This window comes from Zea mays, chromosome 8 (genome assembly GCF_902167145.1).
Source record: "Zea mays cultivar B73 chromosome 8, Zm-B73-REFERENCE-NAM-5.0, whole genome shotgun sequence".
Classification (NCBI taxonomy): Eukaryota; Viridiplantae; Streptophyta; class Magnoliopsida; order Poales; family Poaceae; genus Zea; species Zea mays.
In genome coordinates, this window is record NC_050103.1 from 82,407,752 (window position 1) to 82,421,210 (window position 13,459).

The window sequence follows — 13,459 nt, forward strand, 5'->3', positions numbered from 1 at the left end:
ACTTATGGGTCCTGCGTGGTCGGCGAGGGCTGCCCATTAAGTTCGACGGTACCCACGTTCTTAACGTTAAGAACGTGGGTACCCACGTTCTTAACCCTTTTCCAGAAAAAAATAAAAAATACAAAAATGAAAAATTAGACACACATAATATCACATGCAACATAGAATATCACATACAATACAGATTTCAAACACATGGATATATGTTCATATCACAAATTCACACAACAAGTCCAAATACATAAGTTCACAAATTCACATAAGTCCAAATACAAGTTCACAAATTCACATAAGTTCACATCCATAGTTCATATTTTTAGTTCACAAGTTCAAACATTAGCTTCATCGCTCTCGATCAGGACATCGGATTGTTGTTCGTAGCTCCACCACTAGAATTGAGACATATGTCCGCAAAGTCATCGTGAGGGGGAGGAGTCACTTGATGAGAGCCAGAATCCTACAAAATAAACCAAAATTCTCATAAATATACAACTAGCATTAAATCACATGTACACAAAGATATAGGAACGTATGATAAACACAAAATGTGGCTTCCAAGAAGAAGATCACAAAATGCTGGCATTAAATCACATGTACACTAAGATATATGAAAGCATGATAAACACAAAATGTGGCTTTCAAGAAGATCACAAAATGACATGTACACCAAGATATAGGAAAGCATGATAAACATCTGTCCTAGCCTAAATTGCTGCCATCACAAAAAACAAGCAGCAGTGGAGTAGTCCCAAAAAAAACAAGGCCAATTTGTTAGCTGCTAAAATTAATTGAAGACATCCAAACACTCTAGTGCATTCAAACACTCCCAGCTAAGCATAGTGCACCAAACAGCTAGATCTAACTGGACACAGGAAATTAAAAACAGGACAGCAAGTCAACAAACCAAATTTAAGGAAGAAATCAGCAGCACAGAACAATAAAGTCCACTTTGTCCATAAAAAGGGTCAAAAGTGGCATGTTCAGTTCAGCAATACTGAAAATTTCTGTTCCTCTCAACTGAAGGTTATGCTCCACACAATGATTTTTTTTGTCAAAGCAGAAAAGGGAGCAGATATTGACTGGTCTGGTCTAAACATACGAGGCCGAAAGAAGAGAAAATTTTCAAGTGCTACAGTCATCAGAAGATTAAAATGTGAACCTAGATAGAAAGCAGGGAAGAAACAAGGACCTTTTCCACACTTGGTAGCCTTTTGATTCTGCATTGCCTTTATTTACTGTTAACCCCCAATCCTAATCGTCTAGGATTAGGCGGTTGAGGTTGGCGAGCGCGCTAGGGACGGCGCCTTCGAAGGCGTTGAAGGAGAGGTCGAGCACCTGGAGCACGGTCAGCCCCGAAAATCAGTAGATTCTAAGCTTCTGAAATGCAGACGTCGTACTTGTTCTCGGGTGTTGCTTTGCTTACCAGGAGCTCGCCGGCCTCGGGGCGCGTGGCAGCCGGCATCTGGAGAACGGGGGCACCATGAACCACAAGCTGCTCAAGGTTACAACTTACAATCCCTGCCTGCTGCAGCACTGCTCGTTATGCATCCCCATCCCACACTCTACTCCTGGCAGAGATCACAACTGCACGCCGCGCGCGCGGCAAGCGACATCCGGAGCGTTTCGTTTCTATTTAATATAAGTGTCCGAGAGAGAGAGACCTGGGAGTAGAGCGTTAGTGATCAAGATGTTTTAGATTATTTGAAAAATAATGGTATACCTGGGAGTTCATAACCGTTGAATTGATAGTGGTGGAAGCTGCAAGTACATTCCTGGAAAATATTACATAGTGATGTAAGGCAGGACTTTCAAGCTTCTGGTCATTTAACTGATCCACATGACTTGATCCAGACTTAAAATATTCTACTGTCAATCTCATGTTCAAGCAATGGTGAGTTTTCGGCATAGTCTGCACTCCAAGATGATATAGAAATGCACTCTGCCTTGTATGGAAATAAGCTTCATTTTCAGTTATATCAAGTAGCTGCCTAAGTTTCCGTTCAACATTGGAGCATCCTACTTCACTAGACTTGGCTCTCACAATTGTGTGCTCCATCTTCTCCAGCTTCTTTGCAAAACTGAAAAAGAGTAACCAGTCATTGCGACCAGAAATATTTTGAGAATAGAATGAAAAAGACATTGCAGTGCATTATTTTATCGAAATTAATTCGCGAGCATCATAGTTGTGTGCACTAATTGTTTATTGTTTCAAGAAGTGCAGACACAGAACTAAGACAAGAACCAAAGCCATGTTAATGGATTGCACTAGCCACATATAATTCATTTATTAGTTAAAAAGGTTATATGAAAAAAATTCTTGAATACGCATGAGAACTACATATCATTATATTAAGAAGAATAGAAAGGTCTAAAAAACCAAGTACAAGACGCCAATATGGTAGCAGAAACTAAAAAGCTGAGCTAAAAAACCCAAAACCAAACCCCCCAAAAAAATAAAAAACCACCTCAAAGCACAGGGAAACTAAACAATGGTTGTATGAAAATAAAGGAACATATATTTTTTTTAAAATTAAGACAAGACTAACAATGGTGGAAGATCAGCATCTGTGATGGTGTCACTTAGCATGCGTTCATGTTCTTGGATGTTTTGCTTCAGTTCACTTGTAAATGCTTCATGCTGCTTCAATTTTGCAATGCTAGGATAATGAGCTCTTGCCATAAAAAGTTGATCTTTAAGCTTCTTGACAATGGCATCCTTCATTACTTCCCTGTGTTCAGTAGACCAGAGGCAGTAACTCCCATATTCATGTTCACAGGACTTGGTATTCTCCTCATGCACTGTCTCTTGATCATGGTTCTCTTTCACATTGATAGTAGTATCCTGTCACAAAACAAATTAAGTTTCCTATGGTAGAAAATGAAAAAAAAGTTCTGAAACATTCACTATTTCCCGACCATGTTCTTAAAGTACAGACCATTACAAGAGCACAGGAGTCATATCCTGCACCGACAACTTGAAAACCATTGTGGCGATATTTGAACTAATTACGCTTGGCCCTAACAACAAGAGGTTTTCTAAAGAACTAACAACAACTGCACATAATTGTACACCATGGAATCATGGGTAAATTCTATAGAAGGTGGGGGAAAAAGCATACAATGTGTTTAAGGGAACACAATTGTACATTACCCTGCACCAGAATATATATCATTACCTGTTTTAAAGTATTTACTATTTGGAAAGAAAACCATCTTACTAGCAGATGGGAATGTGCAAAATGTGGCCTATCAACTTTATTTGTAAAATCTCAGTGGATGCTCAACCCGCAGAAACAAGGCACAAGATTATTACTGATGGGCACCAATGTTCCTATCATCTCTATATATTCAAGAAAAGTATTGAGTGTGAAGTCCCAGTGATTAAATGGTCATGTCAGTAGAAGCGCAACAGACTGACCTCACCATTTTGGGCATGGTAAGCCCTAGAGGCTACTTGACGATTTTTCAAATATGCAAAATGAAGAGCTGCAGAGTGCAGGCAACCAAAATCCTAAAACACAGGGAAACAAGAGATTGCAGTTAGCCCAGTCACCTTTGATCTCCAGGACAGGTCCTTCAACTGAAGCCTTTTGGAGGTATGAGGTCCTGAAACACAACTAAATACAGTAAGATGGACACCATCAACGTGTCGCGCTGTTCGTACTCTCCTTAATGCTCACCTTTACCTTTGAAGGTGTCATTGTTCAGTCCAAGTAAAGAGAAAGCACCCTTGAGCTTTGCTTTTGATTTGGCAGCATGATCCTGGCTAAACCTCAATCTAGTAGATCTCTCAGTGGAAACCCCATCAGATCTAGACACCTTTTTGGAAACATCCTGGGTGCACAGTCAGAAAAGAGAGGAGGTCATCAGTCAAGATTGAAAAGCAAACACGAGACGTTTCAGCACAACAGGCTCCTGATGACAGGTTTAAGTATGCCAGAAAATGCCAATGTGGCAAAAGGAGATTAGAGATCCATCTAGCTAGATAATTGTGCACCAGTTTGCAGACTGGAGCAAAGTTTCATCACTAGCTTTGGCGACAGTACAGTGCACACAACCAATTGATCTGTTTGGATATCACTACTGAAACAGTGTTTCGTGTCCACTCTTCAGATTTAGTTATATTGGTTTGTTTGACACAAAGGTGCTTACAGAAAATAGATAGCAAGGCAAACCAGATTGTTCGAAATACTAAGAAGAAGGTACAACACTACAGCAAGAGGGCATCTTGCTAGCGACATCAGTTTTGTGCACATATTTTATCTTAGGCATGGCATGTCAAGGCATGAAGAGAAGAAACAATTTTGGGTTGCGCACCTACTCCAAGAACAGAAAACCGAGGGATGGGCATGCCAGCCAAGGCATGACGAGAGAAACGCATCTGGTTTGCCACCTCCGCCTGTTCCAGGAATAGCAACTTGAGAACGGAGACAAGAGGCGGTAGGTTGTTGAGCGTCACCGTCACAGCATAGCACAGCACGCTCACACGCACGCGACTGGACAGCGAGTTGTTGGAGAGGTCGAGCACGACGAGGCGGGTGAGGTTGGCGAGCGCGCCAGGCACGACGCCGTCGAAGGCGTTCAAGGAGAGGTCGAGCACCTGGAGCGTGGTCAGCCCCGCGAGGGCGGCGGGGAGCGCGCCGGAGAAGGCGTTGTGGTGGAGGTGGAGGCCCGCGAGCGCGGACAGGCGGTGGCGCCGTGACCCACGCCGGAGAGGAACGCCAGCAGCGCCGCCTTGTCGGCGTCGGGCTCGGAGGAGGCCAGGCGACGTGGGGCTGGCGAGCGGGCGGCACGCGGGGTGGAGGCGCGGGCTGGCGGAGCGGGGCGCATGGGGTGGCGGCGGCAGGGCGCGCAGTGGCGGCGCGGGGCGCTCGAGCTGGCGGCAGCGGGGTGCGCGAGACGGCGGCCGGCGGCGGGCGCGAGCTGGTGGGAAGCGGGAAAGGAGAGGAAGAGAGATGCGTGGGGTTAGAGATTTAGGTTTTCGGGTTAAGTTTGACGGTATCCACATGACCCACGTATTTAATTTAAGAACGTGGGTACCCACGTTCCTAATAGGTTAAGTTCGACGGTTTTGGCTAGGGCCCACGAACTTAATTTAAGAACGTGGGTACCCACGTTCTTAAAAAACCCATGAACTTAACTAATGTAAGAACGTCGGTACCCACGTTCTTAACAAAACCCACGAGCATTTATCAGTTTCTTGTAGTGTTAGTGATAAGAAAGTCTCTCAGGCATTCATACTATGCTCTTGGGGCTTGTTTGAGTCCATAAAGCGCCTTTGAGAGCTTATAAACATGAGAAGGGTACTCATTATCTTCAAAGCCGGGAGGTTTCTCAACATACACCTCTTCTTTGATAGGGCCATTGAGGAAAGCACTCTTCACGTCCATTTGATACAACTTAAATGTGACACCCCGGGTGTCTATTTCATGTTATGTCGGGAGATTAATCTTAATCTCAGATGCTCAATAAAAATTTCTATTTCTCGATCGTGTCTATCTCTGTTTATCAGGCTTTCTCTTGGAAGTTCACCGAATTCAGAGTTAATCGATCGCGAGAAACAACCAATTTTGGAGCGTGTTAAAACTTTTAATTCTCGGAACTAATGCAGACTCGAAGATCATTCTTGAATTATAAATCTCATCCGAAGCTCTTTAAATCAAACTCTCGACGACTTTTATTTGATCTGAGCCCGAGTCCAATTCCTCGAACTTCGATCGATGTCCGACTATTTTATCCAAGTCCGTACTCTCAAACGGAATGCTCAATATGTCGTCCTCTAATTAATTCTTACTCCACTCGGCCAAATATCTCATGTCTAGACTGAACTCAAAACCCCGTATCGACAACGATTTTAAAAAGTCACAATCTGATTTCTCCGACTAAAAATCCGAAGCCGATCAAAAGTCTGAGAGAAACATTTATTTCTAAAATAGTGTGCGAGGAATTATTTCCGAGCGAAATCAAATCCAACTCTCGGTCGAATTAATTGTCCGTTCGTCCGAACTCTATTTCGCTCTATTTTTTTGTAGCGACGAATTCCGCAGGAGCATTTTTACTCTGGAAATAATTCAGCGCGGCACGATTTAGCGTTTTGGGCCAAGTCCATTCCGGTCCATTTGGCCCACTAAGGAAACCCTAACCCTAGCCATCTTCTATAAATAGGGGTGCCCTTCCCTTGCACTTGGGCTATTTTGCACTCCCACCCTCCATTTTTCCCTAGCCGCCACCAGCCATACTCCTTGCCTTCTTCCTCGCTGCTCACGGCAGCAGCAGCCAGCGCAGGAGCAGGGCCTCCATGGCACCACCCCACGGCGTCCTCCATTTCCCTCCCCACTGTTTCTTCCCTCTGTTCCTTTGTGTGCGCAGGGACCTCCCATGGTCGTCGAGCTCCCAACCATAGTGCCCCTCTCCTTCCTTCCCCCATCCACGCTTGATCTATGGCGCTCTTCTCCCTGGGTGTCCGGGCGCGCCCCCACCTTCCCTGGCCGCGCCCAAGGTCGACGCCCGACCTCTCCCCCCCATGGCTGTGGTCCCTATTCTCCATGCCGCTGGGCTACAGGAAGCCGCGTCCTTCTTCTCTGCGCAGGGCGCCCTTGCGTCCCCTGCTCTAGCGAGCTCCCTTCCCTGCTCCATGGCCGAGCTCGCCCAGCAGCCATGGCGCCCAAGCTCTCTGCTCCCATCTCCTCCCTGGCGCAGTGGGAGAAGCTCCCATGGGCGCCACCCCCTGCAGCTTCCCCTTGCCGGCGCCCAACAGCAGCACATCACCCTCCTCTTTCTCTGGTCTTTCCATGGCCGAGCCCCCTCTCCCAGCCAGCGCCCTCCCCAAGTGCAGGTGTCCCTCTCCCATGCATGCCTGCAGCAAGGAGCTCCCTCCCCAGAGCCATCCCATACTCCTCAACCCCGCCAAACGACAATAGTGTACTCCCTGCGCTGTCGTGCTTGCGCCGTGTTTGACAAAATGCCAAAGCCGCAGCAGCAGCGACGCCCCCCGCTGCGTTGCGCCCGCCAGGTCGGGCCACTCGCCGTCGATCTGCGCAGCCCCCGCGCATCGTCGTCGAAACCCGTGGTGAGGAAACCCTCGCTGCCACTGCTGCTTTTATATTTTTATTTTGTGCTCGGTAAAACTGTTGAATGGTTGTGTGTGTGTCTAATCGCAGCTAGCCGTCAATGCCAGTCGTCGCGCACGCGTGTTCGATACAAGACCGGTCGGGTGCACCACGTGCTTGCACAACTCAATCCGATCCCGTTCAGGTTGATTGATTTATAGTTTACATTATGTATGATTTGGTTGATGTCAGGCAGTGCATGTATATGTGTGGATGTGTGTGAAGCATTCGATTATGCGCATTGGTAGGATCGCGTTTGCGATTAAAGAACAAGCGGTTGTTGATGTGTGCGATTTGTAGTTTGTATAATTATATTTTGGTCGATGTGGTGTACATTGGTGTTGGAATGTGTGTGGGTATAAAAATGTTTTGGTTATATGCCGTAGCAAGGTTGCCTTAACGTTTAGGTAAAGCAAACGTGTTGTGTTGTTAATATGATGAGTAAATTGGAAATACATGGGATGCGAGGATTTAATTAGTACACGTATGTGCGTGTGTGCCGTGGTGTATTATAGGGATGGTGGCGTAAGATATTTGATTGAGGCGTGCGAGTATATACCGTGATATGGTTATACTCGCAACGGGGAAGATGTATGTATTGTGACACGACGCTTAGGTCGCTATTATATAACCGTGTGAAGAATGCTCCCGATGGTCATGTGACTAAAGGGTGATGTAGTGGCAAGCGAGAAGTAAGTTCAATATTTTTAAACGATTAGTTGATAGCACCTATCGGCTTCGTCATGATTTTTGTTGTATGGCGGATCGAAGCCTTGTCGTCGTAGTCTCGGGAAATTTTTGGAAGTGTGCTAGTGCTTTACTGATGGAGTTGTATGTACTTGTGATGTATTACAATAGTTGTGTGTCGTGCAAGTATCCACAAATGGTGAAAGGTGGTGTATGTTGGTAATTAGAAAATGGTCACTTCGTTAGCCAATAGCCAAGCTTATGCCGAGATTTAAAATATGGGCAAGTTAAATTGAAATCATGCTTATCTAGGTGTGTGGTTAAATAATAATAATTTTGGCTTGTGTAGTGAGGTGGTGACATGCCGAAGTAGTCATCGCTTCCCCTATGTTCTTAAGTCGAGTCAAAATATGGGGTACTAGTAGTACGCTAGGCAGGCGGTGTTCCAATTAGATAAATCGGGTGATGTGGTAGTTGTCAAGCATGATAGAGGTTGAGTCACTTAGGTTATAAATTGATGCTCGACATGTGAGGTCTCCAAAAATATGGTGTTTTAAGTGACTTGTGCGTTGTCCAGTTTAAGTTGAGAAAGTGGTTAAGAAAAACTAATTAACCTGCTGCCACCTATGTTTTTGAGTTGCGAAGTCTAAAATACTTTGCTAAGTGTTATACTGGTTAACCAACTTGTTAGATGACTTTAGTTAAGCTCGTGGTCACGATGATTTGCTTGTTGTAGTCTAAATACGTATAGTTGTGGTCGCGGATGAAAAGTATTAGTGCTCATGTGGTGTCTAAGTTAAAATGCGGACTAGTGGGTGAAAAGCGCTTCGATATAAATATATGCCGGATTTGATGATTGTGGTGAATGCGTTTGTTAAATGAATGTGGTAATTTTAGTGCACTAAATGATTTGGATAAAATTTGTAAGTCTACTTGCTAGTCCTCATTTAATTAATTTAACTCTAAAAAATGGTAAAGTGCTAGAATGATTCAAGTCTCTAGAATGCGGCAATTCTTGAATTATATAGAAGCTGGAATTTATTGATTGCTGTTTTGGGCTGCACGCACTGTTTTAGTTGTGTTGTTGGTTTGATAAACCAAATCATGTTTTCTGTAGAAAAGTCATGTAGAATAGTTGTAGATAACATTATTATCTTGCTTGTACTAAAATTTGACAACCATAAACCTGATCGTTTAGGAGTTGTGTTTTTCACAAGCCCAGCATCTGAATCTGTCGAATTTCAGAATAGATTTCAGAAATTGCAATGGTTGCTTAAGTTAATGTTGAAATCAGTTATGGGTGTTCACAAGAAAGTTGTAGACAACTCTATTATCTTACTTGTGTTAAAATTTGACAGCCATAGGTCTGACAGTTTAGGAGTTATGCTTTTTACAAATTCAGTAACTGAATCTGTCCAATTTCTGTACAGATTTCAGAGACTGTACTGTTTGCTTAAGTTAATGTTTGAATCAGTCCTTGTAGATTATAAGAAAGTTGTCGATGCTTTTCTTATCTTGCTTGTGTTAAAATTTCATAACTAAAGGCCTGACGGTTTAAGAGTTATGAATTTTACAACTTGGTTGCTGTGTTCTGTCCACTGACAGAACAGATTTCGAAAACTGAATTGTTTGATTTAGTTCAACACAGAATCAATTCTTGGTGATTATAAAAGTTATGTAGTGCTTTTGCTGAGCTTTCCAAAAAGTCTTGGATCACTCTTTTTGGTGGTCTGAAGATTTAGTTATGAATGTTTAAAGTCTGAAGACAGAATCTGTCCAATTCTGGACAGCAAGCTCTTCTAGTGTCTTTTATCCTTAGTTAAATATTGAATCACCTTGAGATGTTTATAAATAATTTGTATAACATCTAATTAGCTTTCCAGAAAGTCTAAGAGCACTTTGTTTGGATGTCTGAATCTTCAGTTATGAATTTTTAAAGTCACAAGTCTGAATCTGTCCAAATCTGGACAGCGCTGTTGTGTTAACACCTTTTGACCTTGCTAAGTGTTTAATCATGCTGTGATGACAATACCAAAGTTGTGAAGCACTTTTCAAGCTTTCTAGAAAGTCTTAGTTTACTATGTTTGGTTAAATATCTTGTGAGTTACGACTGAAACAAGTGACTGCTGTATTGCTGTCCAAAAAATTCTGCTAGTGCGCTTTTGATTGTTTAGTTCACCCTTCTCGCTAAAAATGTTTGGTTTGCTCTTAAGTAATGTAGACTTGCCATGGTTAAGCTAGAGATGACATGTGTGTCTTGTTTTATATGTTCCTTTCTCTAGTGATTGCGATATAGGAGTTCCATAGATATTGACGCTTATATCCTCTAGTGAATTTGTGTTGTCGGTGATGCTTGTGCGCGATCAATAGGAGAACTAATGAAAAGTCGTATCCAAACAAATAAAGTGCGCGTACTTATAATATCATAGTTGTGTTGCGTAAATAAATAAAATGTTGTGGTCTTTTTAAAGGTGTTAATGTTGGACGTCGATATAGTGTAGATAACTAATGCTAGCGTATGGTTGTTTACGATGTCTTCTCATTTAACGTTTAGTTCACCACTGTGTCGTTGTATATCTTGTGTTACTTTCATTATATTCATACATATGCATCTTGCATCTCATTTAGGACCGAGAGATGATGATCGAGCAAGTGATGTGGTGCCAACCACTAGATGCAGTTGGTGGACGACCTGAAGAATGGACTTAACCAGTGGATGCTCGCCAAGCGAGTACCCCCCAGCAAACACTATCTAAGTGTTAAATTAAAGGCAAGCCCCGGTTTTATGCATAACCATTTATATATGTTATTTTACTACACTTAATGTTTGTAGGCTTGTACTGTGCACTTAAGTGTAGGAGTTGACTGAAACCTTAGTTGCATGAACTCAGGATTCCTTTGAGATGAATACTAGTATGCTAGGTCGAGTAGTTGCTTTAATAATTAGGGATCTCGGTAGAAGTCGAGTGATTTTTCTAGCACTCGCGCGAGGTCAGGAATTGGTTGTACCCACTTTCATATCATAATGATGCTGGTCTGTGGACAACAATCCATGGGGATTGATTGTCTACGAGATGGAAAATTGGAATAAGGATTAACGTGCGGATACCTGTGTCAAGCGTTTGAACGTACTAAACACATACCGAGAAATATGGTAAATCGGTAAGCCTAGTACCTAAGTGAACCTGCCCGCAGACATATCCCCTCACGCGACCTGAGACGTGGTCTCCCATTCCGGTTATGGTGGGTACAAGTGCAGTCACTGCACGACGGCAGTCGGGGTCAGTGAGGCATTGTACGCCAAGGCGGTGAGCCCTGATCTGTTGCCAGGGAATCGACGAGGACGGTTGATGTGTGTGGGGACGGAGTGCCCCTACATGTCGTGTGTTTAGGTTTACCTTGCAAGGATAAAAACTCGATTCGAATCGTCTGCTTCTCGCAGCTAATGAGACTGCTTGATCCATTGTACTGCATTGAGTAATAAGTGGAAATGAGATGGCAAAAGATGTTGATTGATAAAATGTTTGATACCATGTATGACTAGCTAGGTACTCACCTAGTTCAAAAAGGAGCATACTAAAACTTGAAAAGCTAAAACTTGATTTTAGACTCAGCTAGTGCTTTTGGCAAACCAAACCCCACAGCCAAACAACTGCATGTCTAGAGGTAGAGGAGTAGACTCCTCACACCGGGTAAGTCTAGCTGAGTATTAGTATACTCAGCCTTGCTTGTGGCATAATTTTTGCAGGTACCACTTAGGGTGATTGGTTGCTGGTGTGACTTGGCCTTCATCCCTACCACCGGGATAGACGGTCGAGTGGGTTACTGCTTCTGCAGGAGAGGACCAGGAGGAGTAGCGTGGCCAGGCTTCGCCATGTTACTCGGTTTCCTCCGTTAGTTATTTCCGCTGCATTAAAATTTATGGTTATTATTTCTGAAACTCTGATAATGTAATCACTAATGATACTTATTAAATTTGTGGTATTATGTTTTATTGTATTTCTCTGTGCCTCACCTTCGTGTGAGCTAGTGGTATTCGATCCTGGTAAGTGGCTTTATCGGACTAGATCCGAGGGACTGACGGGTTATTCCTGTTTAAGTGTGTTGCTACCCTTAAGGGTGCGACTTGGGCACTTAAGCTGGAATAATTCGGGCGGTTCCGCCACATTAAAGCCATGGTAAGTAGCATAGGCAAGTAATATACGAATTGACTCAAATCTAGCTACGGGTGCATAGGTTTCATCAAAATCCAAACTTCGACTTGTGAATAACCTTTAGCAATGAGTCGGGCTTTGTTCCTAGTTACCACACCATGCTCATTTTGTTTGTTACGGAATACCCATTTAGTACCTACAACATTTTAGTTAGGACGTGGAACTAAATGCCATACCTCATTCATCATGAAGTTGTTGAGCTCCTCTTGCATTGCCACCACCTAGTCCGGATCTCTAAGTGCATCCTCTATCTTGTATGGCTTAGTAGAAGACACAAAAGAGTAATGTTCACAAAAATGAGCAACTCGAGATCTAGTGGTTACCCCCTTGTGAATGTCACCAAGTATGGAGTTAACAGGGTGATCTCTTTGAATTGCTTGGTGGACTCTTGGGTGTGGCGGTCTTTAATCCTAAATCTCTTGACCATCTTCCTTGTCTTGATCATCTTCATCCCCCCTTGATCAATGTCCTCCTCTTGAGGTGGCTCATCGTCTTGATCTTCATCCTCTTCTTCTTGAGCCATTTCCTCATCTTGGGTTGGTGGAGATGCTTGTATGGAAGATGATGGTTGATCTTGTGCTTGTGGAGGCTCTTCGAATTCTTTTGGACACACATCCCCGATAGACATGTTCCTTAGCGCGACACATGGAGCCTCTTCATCATCTAATTCATCAAGATCAACTTGCTCCACTTGGGAGCCATTAGTCTCATCAAACATAATGTCACAAGAAACTTCAACTAATCCAGTGGATTTGTTGAAGACTCTATATGCCCTTGTGTTTGAGTCATAACCAAGTAAAAAGCCGTCTACCGCTTTAGGAGCAAATTTAGAATTTCTACCTCTCTTAATAAGAATAAAGCATTTGCTCCCAAAAACTCTAAAATAAGAAACATTTGGCTTTTTACCGGTGAGGAGTTCATACGATGTTTTCTTGAGAATTCGGTGAAGATAGAGTCGGTTGATAGAGTAGCAAGCGGTGTTAATCGCCTCCGACCAAAACCGATCCAGTGTCTTGTACTCATCAAGCATGGCCCTTGACATGTCCAATAGAGTTCTATTCTTTCTCTCCACAACACCATTTGTTGGAGTGTGTAGGGAGAAGAGAACTCATGCTTGATCCCCTCCTCCTTAAGAAATCCTTCAATTTGAGAGTTCTTGAACTCTGTTCCATTGTCGCTTCTAATCTTATTGATCCTCAATCCGAACTCATTTTGAGCTTGTCTTAATAATCTCTTTAATGTCTCTTAGGTTTGAGTTTTTTCCTGCAAAAAGAATACTCAAGTGAAGCAAGAATAATCATCCACAATTACAAGACAGTACTTACTCCCGCCGATGCTTATGTAAGCAATCGGACCGAATAGATCCATGTGGAGTAGCTCAAGTGGCCTCTCGGTCGTCATGATGTTCTTATGTGGATGATGATTTCCAACTTGCTTCCCTGCTTGACA

At 43.3% G+C, this 13,459-nt stretch overlaps 2 protein-coding genes across 5 annotated transcripts; one reads left to right on the forward strand and one right to left on the reverse strand.

The window, feature by feature from the left end:
- Positions 1-203: 203 nt before the first annotated feature.
- On the reverse strand, positions 204-4,935 carry LOC100279186 (uncharacterized). Of its 4 annotated transcripts, NR_158719.1 has the most exons (9): positions 4,493-4,900; positions 4,318-4,399; positions 3,681-3,834; positions 3,554-3,606; positions 2,547-2,842; positions 1,721-2,078; positions 1,424-1,661; positions 1,190-1,335; positions 204-457 (listed from the first exon to the last, which is right to left on the reverse strand). NR_158719.1 is itself a non-coding variant. In NM_001366036.1 (8 exons), exons 2-7 carry the CDS (start codon positions 4,379-4,381, stop codon positions 1,563-1,565), a joined length of 1,020 nt encoding a protein of 339 aa, NP_001352965.1. In that variant the 5' UTR covers positions 4,382-4,399; positions 4,493-4,935; the 3' UTR covers positions 1,242-1,335; positions 1,424-1,562. The 4 variants fall into 4 exon arrangements, 3 of the variants coding, with proteins under 3 accessions (NP_001352965.1, XP_008654772.1, XP_035817303.1); NM_001366036.1 differs by lacking the exon at positions 204-457 and having other exon boundaries at positions 1,242-1,335; positions 4,322-4,399; positions 4,493-4,935; XM_008656550.2 differs by lacking the exon at positions 204-457 and having other exon boundaries at positions 1,243-1,335; positions 4,322-4,399; positions 4,487-4,594.
- Positions 4,936-6,215: 1,280 nt separating this feature from the next.
- Positions 6,216-7,460, forward strand: LOC111589950 (uncharacterized). The gene is made up of 2 exons (XM_023300863.2): positions 6,216-7,069; positions 7,161-7,460. The coding sequence occupies exons 1-2, from the start codon at positions 6,524-6,526 to the stop codon at positions 7,257-7,259; spliced, it is 645 nt and encodes a 214-aa protein (XP_023156631.1). The 5' UTR covers positions 6,216-6,523; the 3' UTR covers positions 7,260-7,460.
- Positions 7,461-13,459: the final 5,999 nt, after the last annotated feature.